This window comes from Odocoileus virginianus, chromosome 12 (genome assembly GCF_023699985.2).
Source record: "Odocoileus virginianus isolate 20LAN1187 ecotype Illinois chromosome 12, Ovbor_1.2, whole genome shotgun sequence".
Taxonomy (NCBI): Eukaryota; Metazoa; Chordata; class Mammalia; order Artiodactyla; family Cervidae; genus Odocoileus; species Odocoileus virginianus.
In genome coordinates, this window is record NC_069685.1 from 4,046,022 (window position 1) to 4,062,458 (window position 16,437).

The 16,437-nt window shown below is 38.6% G+C and overlaps 1 protein-coding gene across 1 annotated transcript in view; it reads right to left on the bottom strand.

The window, feature by feature from the left end:
- Positions 1-1,260: 1,260 nt before the first annotated feature.
- MND1 (meiotic nuclear divisions 1) overlaps positions 1,261-16,437 on the bottom strand; it is an 85,462-nt gene continuing 70,285 nt past the window's right edge. Inside the window, exons 8-9 of the mRNA XM_070474736.1 lie at positions 16,250-16,294; positions 1,261-8,642 (exon numbers count right to left, since the gene is read on the bottom strand). Coding sequence (XP_070330837.1) covers positions 8,536-8,642; positions 16,250-16,294 — 152 coding nt within the window. The 3' untranslated portion in view covers positions 1,261-8,535. The remainder of the gene's footprint in view (positions 8,643-16,249; positions 16,295-16,437) is intronic.

Here is a 16,437-nt window from a genome sequence, read left to right on the forward strand (position 1 = left end):
CAGCAATACCCAGAGGAGGACCTGCCCAGCGCCAGCTCGGCACCTGTGGGTCTAGATCCCGGAAGCGGGACTGCGGGTTGATGCGGCGGTCTTTGCCGTCCACACCCCCGACACCTGTACACTCCTTGTCTGGGCTCTCTGCAGGGTCGTAATTCCCTGCTTGAGCGTCTGCTTCATCTACTCAGTTAGAATCCTTTGAGGCAAGGACTACAGAACTCATTTATCTTTGTATCATCAACTTCTAATATGCTGCCTGGTAAATATGAGATTATTAAATGAGTGTCCAAATGATTTCATGAATGGAGAAAAAGTGACTGCAATGTTAAAAAATGAGTTAAACAATTTAGCTGAACTTTATTAGAATAAAGGGAGAAGAAATGGTATTTCTCCTATCCGGTGATGTGTTCTGAGATAACAGTGTGGAGGTGTGTTCAGACCAGGCAGCGGAAAGGAAGAGTGAAGCTGCCGCGAGGAGGGAAGGAAGAGAGAAATGAAGCCAAGCAAGGCCCTGGAGTAGCCAGGAGGAGCGGGGTTGTGGGCAACAGTGGGGCTCCAGTCTAGGCAGAAGGATGGCCGTCACAGCAACTGGGAGGGGGGGTCAGGGAGCTGAGATTATGCTTGAAGAGCTCAAGCTTAAATAAAAGAATTTTTTTTTAAATAGAGAAAATTGAGGAAAGTAGAATTGAGTAGAGAGGCCCGAGTGGCAAATGTCTGAAGCAGTTTCAGGGCCTGAGAGGGAAAGCTGACTGAAAGTAACAGCCACTTTCTGGCCTTTCTAGAGTAAGGCCAGTTACAGTTTAAGAAAAAGTGTTGATGAGCAATGATGAGAATCTGTTTGAAGCAGGAGCTTATGAAGCTGTCATTCTTTTGTGTCAAATACTACATGAGGTGCTCTGGGCCTAAAGACATGAAAAATCAACATGCCCTCAAAGAGCTTTTGTCTAGTAGGGAAAAAACTATCATCAAAATATACTTAGTTCCAACGTTACTGCCTTACTTTTTAAATGGTCTTATAGCTAATACTGCAATACAGTATGGCTCCCTACATACTCTGTCTACATACAAGAAAAGCAATCTCTTAGGTACTTTCAGTTTTCGTTATGCAAAATAATTTTGATACACAGGTATGTTATTTCCTGAAGCTGTGTTATGTCAAATGCTGATACCATTCCAAGAAAGAACTTATCTTCCTGGATCTATTAAGAAAATTGTTGTCATTAAAGTATATTTTAAATCTGTTAAAAACAAACAAACAGGTCATTTCAGTCTCCATAAATATAAACTGATTTTATTAGCGTCCTTAAAAGCAAAATATTTGTTCCAGTTGACCTCAGAATCAAACCAAATCTGCTCTGATGGAAACTTGCTAATAAGAAAGTTAAACTCAGTCAGGTGTGGGTCCCCAGAACTCACACAACACAGGAAACGCATGTAAGTCAGAAGTACGTTGACCTAAACACAGTAACAACCACAACTGGACAGGAAAAAATGACATATCTCTCCAATTTAAATGTACAAAAAGTTCCCGTAGTTACTTTTCCAAATGCTATGAGAAACACAATGCCTTCCAGGTGAAGGCGTGCAAAGTGACCCGCCCTTCCTGCATCAAACCCAGTCTCCACATCAGTGAGGCACATTTTAGGGACGTTTTCAGAAAGCATTTGGCATTTAACCTTTAAAAGCTAATCTTTAACCTAAAGATACCTGAGCATTAATCACAAATTTTCTTTCTAATTAATAAATTTCAGCTAAAAGGCAGTTAATTTATACAAATCTGTCTTTGATAATAGAGTCCCAGCACATTTTTTTTTTTTTTACAAATTGTTTCAATAAAAAATTACTTAGAATCCATTTCTGAAAACCCATTGAAAAAGCAATTTAAAAAGTCCTCAAAGCCATTACCATTCCCTTTCTTTTCTATAAAACTCATCTCTTTCTTACATTACTTATTGTCTTTGTAGAGGATCAGTTCTTCATGAATAGTCTTCTTGAGTACAAAACAAAAGAGCTTCTTTTTTTCTTTTGTCAAGAATTCCTATCAATGCACAGACAGATGTTTGGGAATGTTCTATGAAAATACCATCTGAAATAGCATGCAACTGAAGACAAACCAAATGTCTATAAATCTTAGTACATCTTTATGAACAAACAATATATAGCAAGTAAAACAAATTTTTTGAACTAAATTTCCAAACTCCTACTTAAGTGAAAAGCAAAACAGCACTAATTCATATGTTCAGAATGATCCAGTTTTTGGTTTTGTTGTTGAAAATTATAGTTGAGTATCTTCAGAAGCCAGGTAATCTCAGAATTACATAAATTGTTTCAGAGCAGATGAAAGAAAACTTGCAAATCCTTTATAAGAAGGATTAACATTAGTATAACACTGATATCCAAATCTGTACAGATAGCACATAAAGAAAAATTATGAATATGAATATTGATGCAAAAATTCTAAATAAACTATTAATATCCATATAACTATCAATATCTACATAATATTTAATTCTAATATCACATTAAGAAAATAATTCACCATGACTAAGTAGGTTTTATGCCAGGAATGTACAGATAGTTGAGTGTGAAAAATTTATTAATATCATTCACCTTATTAATAGATTTTAAAAGAAAGATCGTATGCTTACCTCCATAGATGGGGAAAACTCCAACAAATTTAACAAGCATTCCTTATACAAATTCTTGAGAAAACAGGATATTTCCTTAACATTACCAATTAAAGGCGAGCATTTTATTTAATGCAGAATTCTGACATCCTACTCAAGTCAGAAATAAGATAGATGTTCCTATCTCTACTACAGTTTTATGAGTGGTATTAGCCGATGCAATCAATGAGAAAACAATGAGAGAATTAAAACTATGTCTATTTGAATATGATATGATAGGTTATCTGGAAAACTTCAAAGAATTATAAAACTCAAAAAAGAACTTAGCAAGATGGCAGGATGCAAAGTTAATATGCAAAACAGCCTTCAGATACATAAATAACCCGTTAGAAAAAACTCCATTTAAAATGGTAATAAAAGATAAAATACTTAGGAATACATTTAAGAAATGTAAAAATTTTATATGAAGAAAACTATAAAACCACTGGAAAAACTAAGTGTGTGTGTTAGTCGCTTAGTTCTATCTGACTCTTTGCGACCCCATGGACTGTAGCCCACCAGGCTCCTCTATCCATGGAATTCTCCAGGCAACAATACTGGAGTGGGTTACCACGCCCTTCTCCAGCATCTTCCTGACCCCGGGATCAAATGCAGGTCTCCCACATTGCAGGCAGACTGTGTACTGTCTTGAGTCAGCAGGGGAGCCCATCTACAAAACTACCGGAAAAACTAAAAGCATGTTTGAGTATATGGGAAGACATCGCTTGTTTGTGCATAGGATGTTTCATCATCAAGATGTCAGTTCTATGTTAGACATTTAATACAAAAAACGGCACCGGGATTTTCCCTCTGGAATTTGAAAAGCTGAGACTAAAGCTTGATCTCACGGCAGAGTGCCACCTGGAACAGAAGGGTGGCTTCGGGAGAAAGCGGCACTCGCCCTCCCCGAGTCCTCTCACCTCTAGCAGATGCGCTGCCAAGTGGGCTGTTGAATCATTCAGTTTCCAAAGGAAGCTAGAAATGCGCCTGACATTTTACATGCGACTGTGCTGGCAACTAATTTAAATAAAAAATAAAATACAGGTTAGGCAAAATATGCCTCGCATGTCTATCTATCTAGACCACAGGCTGTCAGCTTTTGATCTTTTGAAAGTTGACAAACTTTTTCTGTAAAGTTTCAGCTGGTAAGTATTTCAGGTTTCGTAGGCTACATACCGCCTCTGTTGCTTACTCCTATGTTTACATCATTTAAAAAGTGTAAAAAGGCATTCTTAGCTCCAGGGCTGTAAAAATCAGGCCTTGAAGTTGGCTCTTGGGACGGCAGCTTGCCATTCTTGGTTAATAGATATCATTAGCCTTGAGATTCAAAGATAGTCACATCACCTGACCTCTTATCTCTTACAAATCATTTTTTACAAATCAAGCTGGAGTAAGTATAATATAAATTCACTGCAGTGGGACAGTTCACAATGCAGTACATTTTTCCTCCTAGCATACAGACAGTGTTCAGGAAGCACATCCTGAAAGGGGATTTATGTATAATTTTGAGACACCCTCCCACCACCTGTCCCATTGTAACTGCTCTTACAGTGATAGTATATCAGCAAGAAAATGTTTTCTATTTTACTCCAATCATGTTCTAAAACAAACAAACCCCAAAACAGTATTACTGGGTTTATAATTTAGATTTTTCTGATCAAGATTTATTAGGGTGGTTCTTGCTTTTTGGCTGTACTCATTTTCTTTTCTAATCCCTTAGAATCATGTTTGGTAAAGTTTAGGATAATAGCATCAATTTCTGAGACAGGCCAAGAATTTCCTAATCCTATTAGACTAATGATGCAGCAAACATTAGCGTAAAAGGGGTACCCTATCCATCCTTAATGGATTTCTTTGGTCCTGGCCCAACCTCAGAAGTGACATTTCAGTGGTCTGACCTGGCCCTGAAAATTGAAACTCATGAGGAGACTGTAAAATTTCTCCTGCTACTGTGGCTAAGTCACGTCAGTCATGTCCGACTCTGTGCGACCCCATAGACGGCAGCCCACCAGGCTCCCCGGTCCCTGGGGTTCTCCAGGCAAGAATACTGGAGTGGGTTGCCATTTCCTTCTCCAGCAAAATTTCTCCTAGGGTTCTTTAAAAGATAGGTACATGTGAAGAAGGTTGTAAAGATGGAAATCATCTCTCAAATGCCTTTTAAACTTCACAATTCATTGAAATGACATCGGGAGTGTCAATCATACAGTACTGAATCAAATTTGATCCTGAATCACTAGCAATTTGACTCTAGGTCTACTGAAGTTGTCCTCAGTCTTCAGGTCAATTACAAAACCAACCCAGGACTAAGGATTACCTAGAGTTTTGCTGGACCAGTGCCCCTGGGCTTCTTTATCAGTTATCTCTAATTTCAGGGAAGAGCAAACTCAAAACCAGCCCTTCAAGATTAAGAACAGTGATGTGCTGCAGTAGGCAAGCCAACTATTAAGTAACAGTGGGCCAGCTGTTAACACAGCCATCTCTAAGATGAAATCACACAAACTATGATGGATTATCAGTTAAGTCGCTCAGTCATGTCCGACTCTTTGTGATCCCATGAATTGAGCATGCCAGGCCTCCCTGTCCATCACCAACTCCCGGAGTTTACTCAAATTCATGTCCATCAGGTCAGTGATGCCATCCAGCCATCTCATCCTCTGTCGTCCCCTTCTCCTCCTGCCCCCAATCCCTCCCAGCATCAGGGTCTTTTCCAATGAGTCAACTCTTCCCATGAGGTGGCCAAAGTATTGGAGTTTCAGCTTCAACATCAGTCCTTCCAATGAACACCCAGGACTAATCTCCTTTAAGATGGACTGGTTGGATCTCCTTGCAGCCTGAGGGACTCTCAAGAGTCTTCTCCAACACCACAGTTCAAAAGCATCAATTGTTCAGCGCTCAGCTTTCTTCACAGTCCAACTCTCACAACAATTGATGACCACTGGAAAAACCACAGCCTTGACTAGACGGACCTTTGTTGGCAAAGTAATATCTCTGCTTTTTAATATGTTATCTAGGTTGGTCATAACTTTCCTTCCAAGGAATAAGTGTCTTTTAATTTCATGGCTGCAATCACCATCTGCAGAGATTTTGGAGCCCCCCAAAAATAAAGTCCGACACTGTTTTCACTATTTCCCCATCTATTTCCCATGAGGTGATGGGACCAGATGCCATGATCTTAGTTTTCTGAATGTTGAGCTTTAAGCCAACTTTTTCACTCTCCTCTTTCACTTTCATCAAGAGGCTCTTTAGTTCTTCACTTTCTGCCATAAGGGTGGTGTCATCTGCATACCTGAGGTTATTGATATTTCTCCCGGCAATCTTGATTCCAGCTTGTGCTTCCTCCAGTCCAGCATTTCTCATGATGTACTCTGCATAGAAGTTAAATAAGCAGGGTGACAATATACAGCCTGGATGTACTCCTTTCCCGATTTGGAACCAGTCTGCTGTTCCATGTCCAGTTCTAACTGTTGCTTCCTGACCTGCATACAGGTTTCTCAAGAGGCAGGTCAGGTGGTCTGGTATTCCCATCTCTTTCAGAATTTTCCACAGTTGTGATCTACACAGTCAAAGGCTTTGGCAGTCAATAAAGCAGAATTAGATATTTTTCTAGAACTCTCTTGCTTTTCGATGAACTATAGCTGCATTGAAATCAATAGTACTAAAACTAAAAACTCATTACTCCCTAATTACTTTACATGTTACCCTTATCTAGGCTCTAGAGGATTTACATCTACTGTATCTGTATGGTAGAAATACATGATACCAAGCATCTTTCTCCAACCTGACACTGTTACCATGTGCTAATCTGAAATTCTCTATGCTGCGTGTATTTACATCATTAATAGGCACATTCTATAAGCCAGGCCCGAACTTACTTTCCAAAGACTCAGTTTAGTTAAACATCTACTAGCACATTGCTGGCTTCAGAGGGTACCAGTCTCTGGGGAGCTCATGAAGAGACTCCATCGCCATCATTCTCATGCTGTGAGCTCAGCCGCTCAGTCGTGTCCAACTCTTTGCAACCCCAGGGACTGTAGCCCACCAGGCTCCTCTGTCCATGGAATTTCTCAGGCAAGAATACTGGAGTGGGTTGCCATTTTCTATTCCCCTTCCCCACCCGGAGGTCAAACCTCCGTCTCTTGTGACTCCTGTACTGGCAGGCAGATTCTTTACCACTGTGCCACCTGAGAAGCCTCCATACTACACTTGATCTCAGGCAAATGCTGAGAAGTGATTCTCAGGCGAGCCCCATAAGATAGTAAAAGAAAAAAATGTTGAAGCTACCTAAATATTTATGAAATAGAATCTTTTAAGCCATTAAAAATGGCTTTATTTTGAAAATATATACCTCCTCTCTAAAGAGAAAGGTACCTTTGAATTTTTTTAATTAAAAAAGTTTTTTTGGCCATGCCATGTCGCTTAACCACTGGCATGTATGGATGCGAAATCGTTTCAGTCATGTGCAATTCTTTGTGACCCTGTGGACTGTAACTGCCAGGCTCCACTGTCCATGGGATTCTCCAGGCAAGAAAACTGGAGTGGGTTGCCATGCCTCCAGGGCATCTTCCTGACCCAGGGATGGAATCTGTATTTCTTATGCCTTCTAAATTGGCAGGTGGGTTCTTTACCACTAGCACCACCTGGGAAGCCTCAACCACTGGACTGCCAGGGAATTCCCAGAAGCATCTTTCTAAGAAACAGCAAACAAGGTCTGAGAAATTTTGGAATTTACATTAGCATATTAGGGAAAGGCTTATGATGGGTTATTTTTATTTTTTGCCCTTTGCCTCTTACATCAAATACTTTCTCCTGTGAGAAAAGCTATTGCCCTAAGGCAACATAAACTGGCCCTGAGAACAAAGTTGGACCAGTAAGCTCCCGCCCACATCCAGGAAGTGAGTAAGTAAGTAGGCCCCTGGCAACTCAACGCAACTCAAAGACCAGATTCACTAACAAATGGTGTGGATACCATCTGGGTCACTTCAAACATATGGAGTACCTCATTCAAGTTACTGAAAAGAATATAAAAATCAGACTGTGTGGAGAAAAATTAAGGCATGTGTGGAAAGGAAATTACACACATTAGTCCTGATTTTTCTTTTCTTTAAGTTTGTCCTGCAAATACCTTAAACGCCAAAGTTGAACTGGAAAAAGATATATACACAAGACAACACATACATTATTTTTAACCTACTCTTTTTTGAAGGTAGTTGGAAAAAAAAATTCCTGAACCCTAGCTGAGTATGCCTGCTATACTAACACCATTATATCATCTTACAAGTAAGCGTATAAATTAGGACAAAGGGCATGCTTTTCTTCTTTACAGCAGAAAGGCATCAAACATTAAAAAAAAAAGTAGCTTTCATGTTTGAGGAATTACTACCTAACTCTAAATTTAAGGAACACCAACTTTCTGTATTTTTTCCTGTGGGAAATTTGCAAATATGATGCAGTATACTGAGACTCAATCAGACACATTTTCCACTAAATACTGAGAAATATTAACAGTAAAGCAGCCATTAGTTTTGAAAGTTATTTTCAAGCATGTATAATACAGCCTTCAAAGGTACCCTTGGTTCTTAATATTTGAATAAAACTAAAAAATGTTATCATGTCATGATGGCTTTGATCTATTAAAAAAAATTATTGGTAGGCTTAACAGATTTTACTAACTCTGATGAGCACTGAGGGAACGTGGCTACATCCTGCTTTTGACTAATCAAAGAGTGAAAACATCTACACTCCATACTTTATTTAATAATAAAACAATAAAGAGTTACAGGTAAATGACAATTCAGTACATTTAGCTGGATAACATAAAAATTTACATATTCACAAGCACATAGCTCCTTCACCATCAACAGCATCAAACGTTTTAGTCTATGTAGTCAAAGTCTTCTGGAATCCCAAAATTTTTATCAATTTTATTTTCTTCAAACCCAAATTTTCTTTTGGCCCAAGATTTTATGGCAAATATGTTATCTATAAAGAAAATTGAGAAACATTTTTGAGAATTGAAAACACAATCATAAAATTTCAAATATAATTATACTCATTTAAAAAAAAAAAACTTCTATTATTTTAGAAGTATCAAAATAAGGAGTTTTCTGTATTTTCAAGAGCTGTTGTTTAGTCACTAAGTCATGTCCAACTCTCTGGCAGCCTCATGGACTGTAGCCCGCCAGGCTCCTCTGTCCATGGGGTCTCCTGGGAAAGAATACTGGTGTGGGTTGCCATTTCCTTCTCCAGGGGATCTACCTGACCCAGCGATCAAACCTGCATCTCCTGCATTGCAGGTGGATTCTTATTTCCACTATTCTTCCACTATTCCACTATTCTTCCACTATTCTTTCCACTATTATTTCCACTATTCTTATTTCCACTATGCTACCAGGGAAACCTATTTTCAAGAGTAACAACAATTAACTTTCAGAATAAAGAAAATATTAGTGATTATTTTGAATAAACAGATTTCATATTCAAAAAATTCAGTAAATCAGTCGCCACTAAAGAATACCTGACTTAAGGAATAATCCAAAGACAGGGAGAGGCGGATGGTGCCTCTTTAACATCTCCAGAGCAGAGGCAGGGCTCTGTCACCCCAGGAATTGGAGCTGCTCCTGTCCCAAAGGGCACCCCTCTCCTCCCCTCCCCCAGCACAGACGTGGCTTCTAGACAGCCAGGCTAGGGAGGAGGGGTAAAGAGGAGGGAAGGGGCCCTTGAAGGCTAAAAGGAGCAGATACAGCCTTAACGTCTTCTAGGGAATTTAAGTGTATCTTATCACCAAAAAAAGTGTTACATCTATCTAAATTAGGGACCCGCAGGAAATAAAACAGTGTACAAAGATTTATGATAGAATCTTCATCCCAGTGTAACAAAAGAAAAAAATACAAGTAATCTAAATGTCTAATCACCCAGAAAGTGTCTATGCAGGGCAGTACCAGTGTGCTCACTGTGGCAGCGCTTAGAGAACAGGAATGACAGTGAGTTTTCTTGCTTTAATCTTAAATCCTCTGTTTAATGTGCATATACCATCTTTACAATGAATATGTACTAAGGCTATAAATATAGAAAAACCATGGTATACAATTTTCTGGTTCATAGTGCTCTATAAAATGTTCAGCACTGTGTTAGTTGTGATAATGAAATGAAGGATTAAAATAGGTTCTTTTGAAGTGTTACTGGCTGAATTAGCACCTCCCCCAAATTCATATGTTTTAGTCCTAAATCCCACTACCTCAGAATGTGACTGTATTTGGAAACTGGGTCCTTAAAGAGGTGACTGAAATTAAAATGCGCCCACTGGGGTGCACCCTAACCCAACTGACCTGGTAGTGTTGCAAGAAAAGGGGAGGTGGACACACAGACCCCGGGGCGGGCACTGCAAAGACTGCAAGGACAGAGAGGGTGGCCACCTGCACGCCAGGGGGGCCTCAGAGGGAGCCACACCTGCCGGCACCTGGGGTTTGGACTTCCGCCTCCGGAACTCTGAGAAAATCAATTTAAGTCACCTGGTCTGAAGCATACTGTTATACTGTATGGTATCATTAGGAAGTTATATGGAGTTTGATCACTTTTAAGAATATTGTTTTAGGAAGTTGAATTCCAAGTATCAAGCAATGATACTTAACTGCTGAGGTGAATACTACTATATCAAATAGGATGTTAATAAAATATTCTCATTTACTTGCTATAGCGTATCAACAGATATTAAAGTAAATCTCTATGTAACAATCTAAACCCAGTCTCTCCTTTTCAGAGGAACCTGAGTGAGAGAGCTAACAGCATGAGGCACTCTAGACCGGTCTGCTTATCTGGTTAGTGTCCGCATGAGCGCCACAGACACACTCTGCTACCTAGGACAGTTATGAAGTGTACCACAGGGCTTGCAAAAATAAAGAGCCCGTGCCTTCAAACCGACACAAGAAACAGAAAAATCAACTTCACGCTAAACAGTTCCCAAGTGATATGTATGTTAGAGATAAAAGATCAAGTGTTATGTGTACTGCTTCCAGACTCTAAGAATACAGAAAGATTTGCAGAAAATAAGAGGAGAGCTGCAACTCTGCAGGAACCTTGGAGGCATGGACTTCAAGCCAGGATCAGGAGAGAAGAAAATGAGGTACTACAGTAAGGCTGGAGCCTTTGCAGGAAGGAATACTGGTTCCCGTGAGGGCAAGAAATCATTTTATAAACCTTCAAAGATTAAGAATAAATAAACAAAAAAAGCCTCTCTACACAATTCTTAATGAATCAGTTCAAAATGATTGATTAAATATGCCCTTGGGCCACTGGATGTCTGCCTTTAAGACAATGTTACCCGCAATCTTGATAGTTTACACCTCTGTTTTTCTGTTTTGTGGAAATGTTTATAAGTGGATTAAAAACTTTTTTTTTCTTTTTTCTTTTTTATTGAATGATAATTGTTTTACAGAATTTTGTTGCTTTCTGTCAAACCTCAACATGAATCAGCCACAGGTGTACATGTGTCCCCTCCCTTTTGAACCTCCCTCCCATCCCCCTCCACATCCCACCCCTCTAGGTTGATACAGAGCCCCTGTTCGAGTTTCCTGAGACACACAGCAAATTCCCGATGGCTACCTATTTTACATATGGTAAAGTAAGTCTCCATGTTACTCTCTCCATATATCTCACCCTCTCCTTTCCCCTCCCCATGTCCATAAGTCTGTTCTCTATGTCTGTTTCTCCACTGCTGCCCTGTAAATAAATTCTTCAGAACCATTTTTCTAGATTCCGTATATATGTGTTAGAATATTTATCTATGTGTTAGATATTTATCTTTCTCTTTCTGACTCACTTCCCTCTGTATGATAGGTTCTAGGTTTCACCCACATCATCAGACCTGACTAAAATGCATTCCTTTTTATAGCTGAGTCATATTCCATTGTATATATGTACCACGACCTCTTTATGCATTCATCTGTTGATGGACATCTTGGTTGCTTCCATGTTTTAGCTATTGTAAATAGTGCTGCAGTGAACAGTGGGATACATCTGTCTTTTTTCAATTCAGGTTTCCTCAGGGTATATGCCTAGGAGTGGGACTGCTGGGTCATATGGTGGTTTTATCCCTAGTTTTTTAAGGAATCTCCATATTGTCTTCCATAGTGGTTGTATCAATTTGCATTCCCACCAACAGTGTAACAGGGTTCCCTTTTCTCCACACCATCTTCAGCATTTATTGTTTGTAGACTTTTTGATGGCCATTTTGACCTGTGTGAGGTGATATCTCACTGTGGTTTTGATTTGCATTTCTCTAATAATGAGTGACGCTGAGCATCTTTTCATGTGTTTGTTAGCCATCTGTATGTCTTCTTTGGAGAAATGTCTGTTTAGGTCTTTTTTCCATTTTTTGATTGGGTTGTTTGTTTTATTGGTATTGAGTTGTATAAGCTGCTTCATATTTTGGAAATTATCCTTTGTCAGTTGTTTCATTTGCTATTATTTTCTCCCATTCCGAGGGTTGTCTTTTCACCTTGCTTATAGTTTCCTTTGCAGTGCAAAAGCTTTTAAGTTTAATCAGGTCCCACTTGTTAACTTTTGAAACACTTTATTACTTTTTTTAAAAGAAACAGTTTTAAGAGGGGTACAATTCGTGCTAGTTTATATGATGGCAAACCCAGGATAAACACAGAACTAGAGGGGCAGTATCACGTGCATGAGTCTACACTAGGACCTCAATCACAACACCTGTTCCCCTCACTCACCAAGAAGTCTCTCATACAGAGTCATAAAAACTCCAGTATCTTCATTACTAGGCAAGGTTTTATATAATTTCATAAATCACATTTAAAGTTACTGAGTGTCACAAAACACTACTTACACCCTGATTTCCCATTCTACAAAACTGAAATACTGAATTACTGAAAAGTAAATGTGCTCAACTTTAAATACATTTTAGGAATCTTTTTCATATAAAGAAACCAAAAATAATTACATAACAATCTTTAGTTACAAATAGTACTGATGTTTTCTTTTTGTTTTGAAAACAGGAAGGTTTTCTGAGGTGTAATGTAACTCCATAATTTTTTCATAACACTTTCATGTTGGAAGGAGCAAGTCATAAACTCAAATGGAAATATGGTTTTTAACAGCTGTTTCTGCTCTTCTAAAAATATCATCCTTCCTACATGATTTTAAAAGTTTTAGGTTCCTTCTCAGCTAGTAACAAAACGGAAAAAGAAGCTGTTCACATTTTTTTAATTATAATTTTTTAAGTTTACGATCAATTGGAAAATATAAAAGGGTTTTTTTAAAAGAAAGGGCAAACGGGAGTGTTTGTTTATCAACGTGTCCAATGGTGTGCTAAAGGGCTCACAAACTGTTTCATCTAACCCTCCCGAAATGTGAGGCAAACACTATCCACACTGAACAGATGAAGAAGCAAGCTCAGAGAGGCTCAATGAGCCACACAGCAAGTAACGAGCACAACTGGATTCCTTTCAAAGTTAAGTTCCTCTCGCACCGTATACACGGGACTCCTGTTCCTACTGTTTGTTAACTGCGGGAAATCACTTTGTAACTCCTGATTTATTTTTAACGTAAAAAATCCATTTGTTAATTTCACAATTTGTATGGAAATACAAAAAACCTCGAATAGCCAAAGCAATCTTGAGAAAGAAGAATGGAACTGGAGGAATCAGCCTGCCTGACTTCAGCCTATACTACAAAGCCACAGTCATCAAGGCAGTGTGGTACTGGTACCAAGACAGAAATATAGATCAGTGGAACAGAATAGAAAGCCCAGAGATAAATCCACGTACCTACAGACACCTTATCTTCAACAAAGGAGGCAAGGATATACAATGGAAAAAAGACAACCTCTTTTAACAAGCGGTGCTGGGAAACCTGGTCACCCACTTGTAAAAGAATGAAACTAGAACACTTTCTAACACCATACACAAAAATAAACTAAAAATGGATTAAAGATCTAAATGCAAGACCAGAAACTATAAGACTCCTAGAGGAGAACATAGACAAAACACTCTCCGACATAAATCACAGCAGGTAAAAATAAATGAAAAAAAAAAAATCAGAGCAGGATCCTCTATGACCCACATCCCAGAATATTGGAAATAAAAGCAAAAATAAACAAATGGGACCCAATGAAACTTAAAAGCTTTTGCACAACAAAGGAAACTATAAGCAAGGTGAAAAGACAGCCCTCAGACTGGGAGAAAACAATAGCAAACGAAGCAACAGACAAAGGATTAATCTCAAAAATATACAAGCAACTCCTGCAGCTCAATTCCAGAAAAACAAATGACCCAATCAAAAAATGGGCCAAAGAACTAAACAGACATTTCTTGAAAGAAGACATACAGATGGCTAACAAATACATGAAAAGATGCTTAACATCACTCATTATCAGAGAAATGCAAATCAAAACCACAATGAGGTACCATTACATGCCAGTCAGGATGGCTGCTATTCAAAGTCTATAAGCAGTAAGTGCTGGAGAGGGTGTGGAGAAAAGGGAACCCTCTTACACTGTTGGTGGGAATGCAAACTAGTACAGCCGCTTTGGAAAACAGTGTGGAGATTTCTTAAAAAACTGGAAATAGAACTGCCATATGACCCAGCAATACCACTTCTGGGCATACACACCCAGGAAACCAGATCTGAAAGAGACACGTGTACCCCAATGTTCATCGCAGCACTGTTTATAATAGCCAGGACATGGAAGCAACCTAGATGCCCATCAGCAGACGAGTGGATAAGGAAGCTATGGTACATATACACATATGGAATATTACTCAGCCGTTAAAAAGAATTCATTTGAATCAGTTCTAATGAGATGGATGAAACTGGAGCCCATTATACAGAGTGAAGTAAGCCAGAAAGATAAAGACCAATACAGTATACTAACACATATATATGGAATTTAGAAAGATGGTAATGATAACCCGATATGCAAAACAGAAAAAGAGACACAGATGTACAGAACAGACTTTTAGACTCTGTGGGAGAAGGCGAGGGTGGGATGTTTTGAGAGAATAGCATCGAAACATGTATATTATCTAGGGTGAAACAGATCACCAGCCCAGGCTGGATGCATGAGACAAGTGCTCGGGCCTGGTGCACTGGGAAGACCCAGAGGAATCGGGTAGAGGGAGGTGGGAGGGGGGATTGGGACGGGGAATACATGTAAATCCATGGCTGATTCATGTCAATGTATGACAAAAACCACCACAATATTGTAAAGTAATTAGCCTCCAACTAATAAAAATAAGTGGGAAAAAAATCCATTTGCTTTTTCCACTCAAAATTTTGTATTTCTCAAACCTACACGGTATCACTGTATTTACTGTTTGTTTATACTTTATTGGGCACACATTTCATTGGTCCATTTTATTTAATGTGAATTTGCTGCTTTTACCCTCTCTGCTCTTATCACTAAAGCATCATACCATTTAGGAAATAACTTTGTAATAAGTAAGACTGCAATTCTATAGGAGCCAAAGGCCAGTTATATTGATTTTAATTCTAAAACAGACAAGGAAAAATGATTCTTAAGCTTTCTGTGAAACACAGAAGCCTGAATATGGAATCAGGGAAATCTGGCTCAAGTCCCTCTTCTTCCAGTGACTAATCACCTTGGACTTAAGTAAGGCAGCTACTTCAAGCTTTCTGCGTCTCGGCGCCAGTGTGATCTTATCCATACGCTCCCAGAGAAACAGAACCAGGATGAGTAACACACACAAAGGCATTAAAGACTCTTACCAAGATGGAAAAGTCCAATTACCATTATTTTATAATTCAATACTGGAGAAGCATCAGTGTAACTTCCAGATAGGTTTTAAAAATAGTAATCATACTTGTATATAATTCACAACAATCACTATTTATTAATTTTCTTCTAAACTTTAAGACACATAAATTACCATCTCTGAGACTATCCCTGGCACACACCAGAGGGTGTACCCATTGGCAAATGGGTTAATGAGGCATTTACATGGAAGCAGGTGCACAGAGAAGACTGTCGTGTGTAGTGGGTGAGAGCCTGGACCCTGAAATCTAGTTCTTGTTCCCATGCTCAGCACTTGTGTGACTGTGGGTTCCCAGTGGCCTCAGTTTCACCTCTAAACTTAGGGATAATAATCCTACCTACCTCACAAGATTGCTGTGGCGATAAAATGAGAATGCATCATCGACAGGCTTTACAATGCCTAGCTCATAGTCAGTTCTCAACAAATTAATATTGTGAACAAGAAGACAAATCTTTCACATTCCACAAAACTCTTAAAAGTTGTATCTTGCATTAATATATATGAAGGTTAAGTGATTAGTCTAAGTGATTTTTTGGGTAAAAGTTATATAAAACTTGAACAGAAAGCAATCACTTATTTTACAAAAATACCTCATACTTTACAAAATAACTCATAATAAGACTTAAAAAATGATTTAAGATATAAAAACTTGCTTAATACATAAATATCCAGAAATGTCTTTTCTTAAACAAAACTAGGCACAGTAGCTTCTGCATTTCACATCCTAGAAAGTGTAGAAGAATTTGACTAGTTTACTGGTAGTAATACACTGCTATATATTACCACTGTAATACATACCAGTCCATCTGTTAGCAGCTTCTTTGGCCACTTGATTTGCTTGACCTGGAAAAAAAAAAAAATATATATATATATATATATATATATAATTTTTTTTTTGGGGGGGGGAAGTTCAATAAGTGACAATGTATTTCACAAACCTGCTCAACTTGCCAAAGAAATTTTAGATAGTTGCAGTTATATAAATC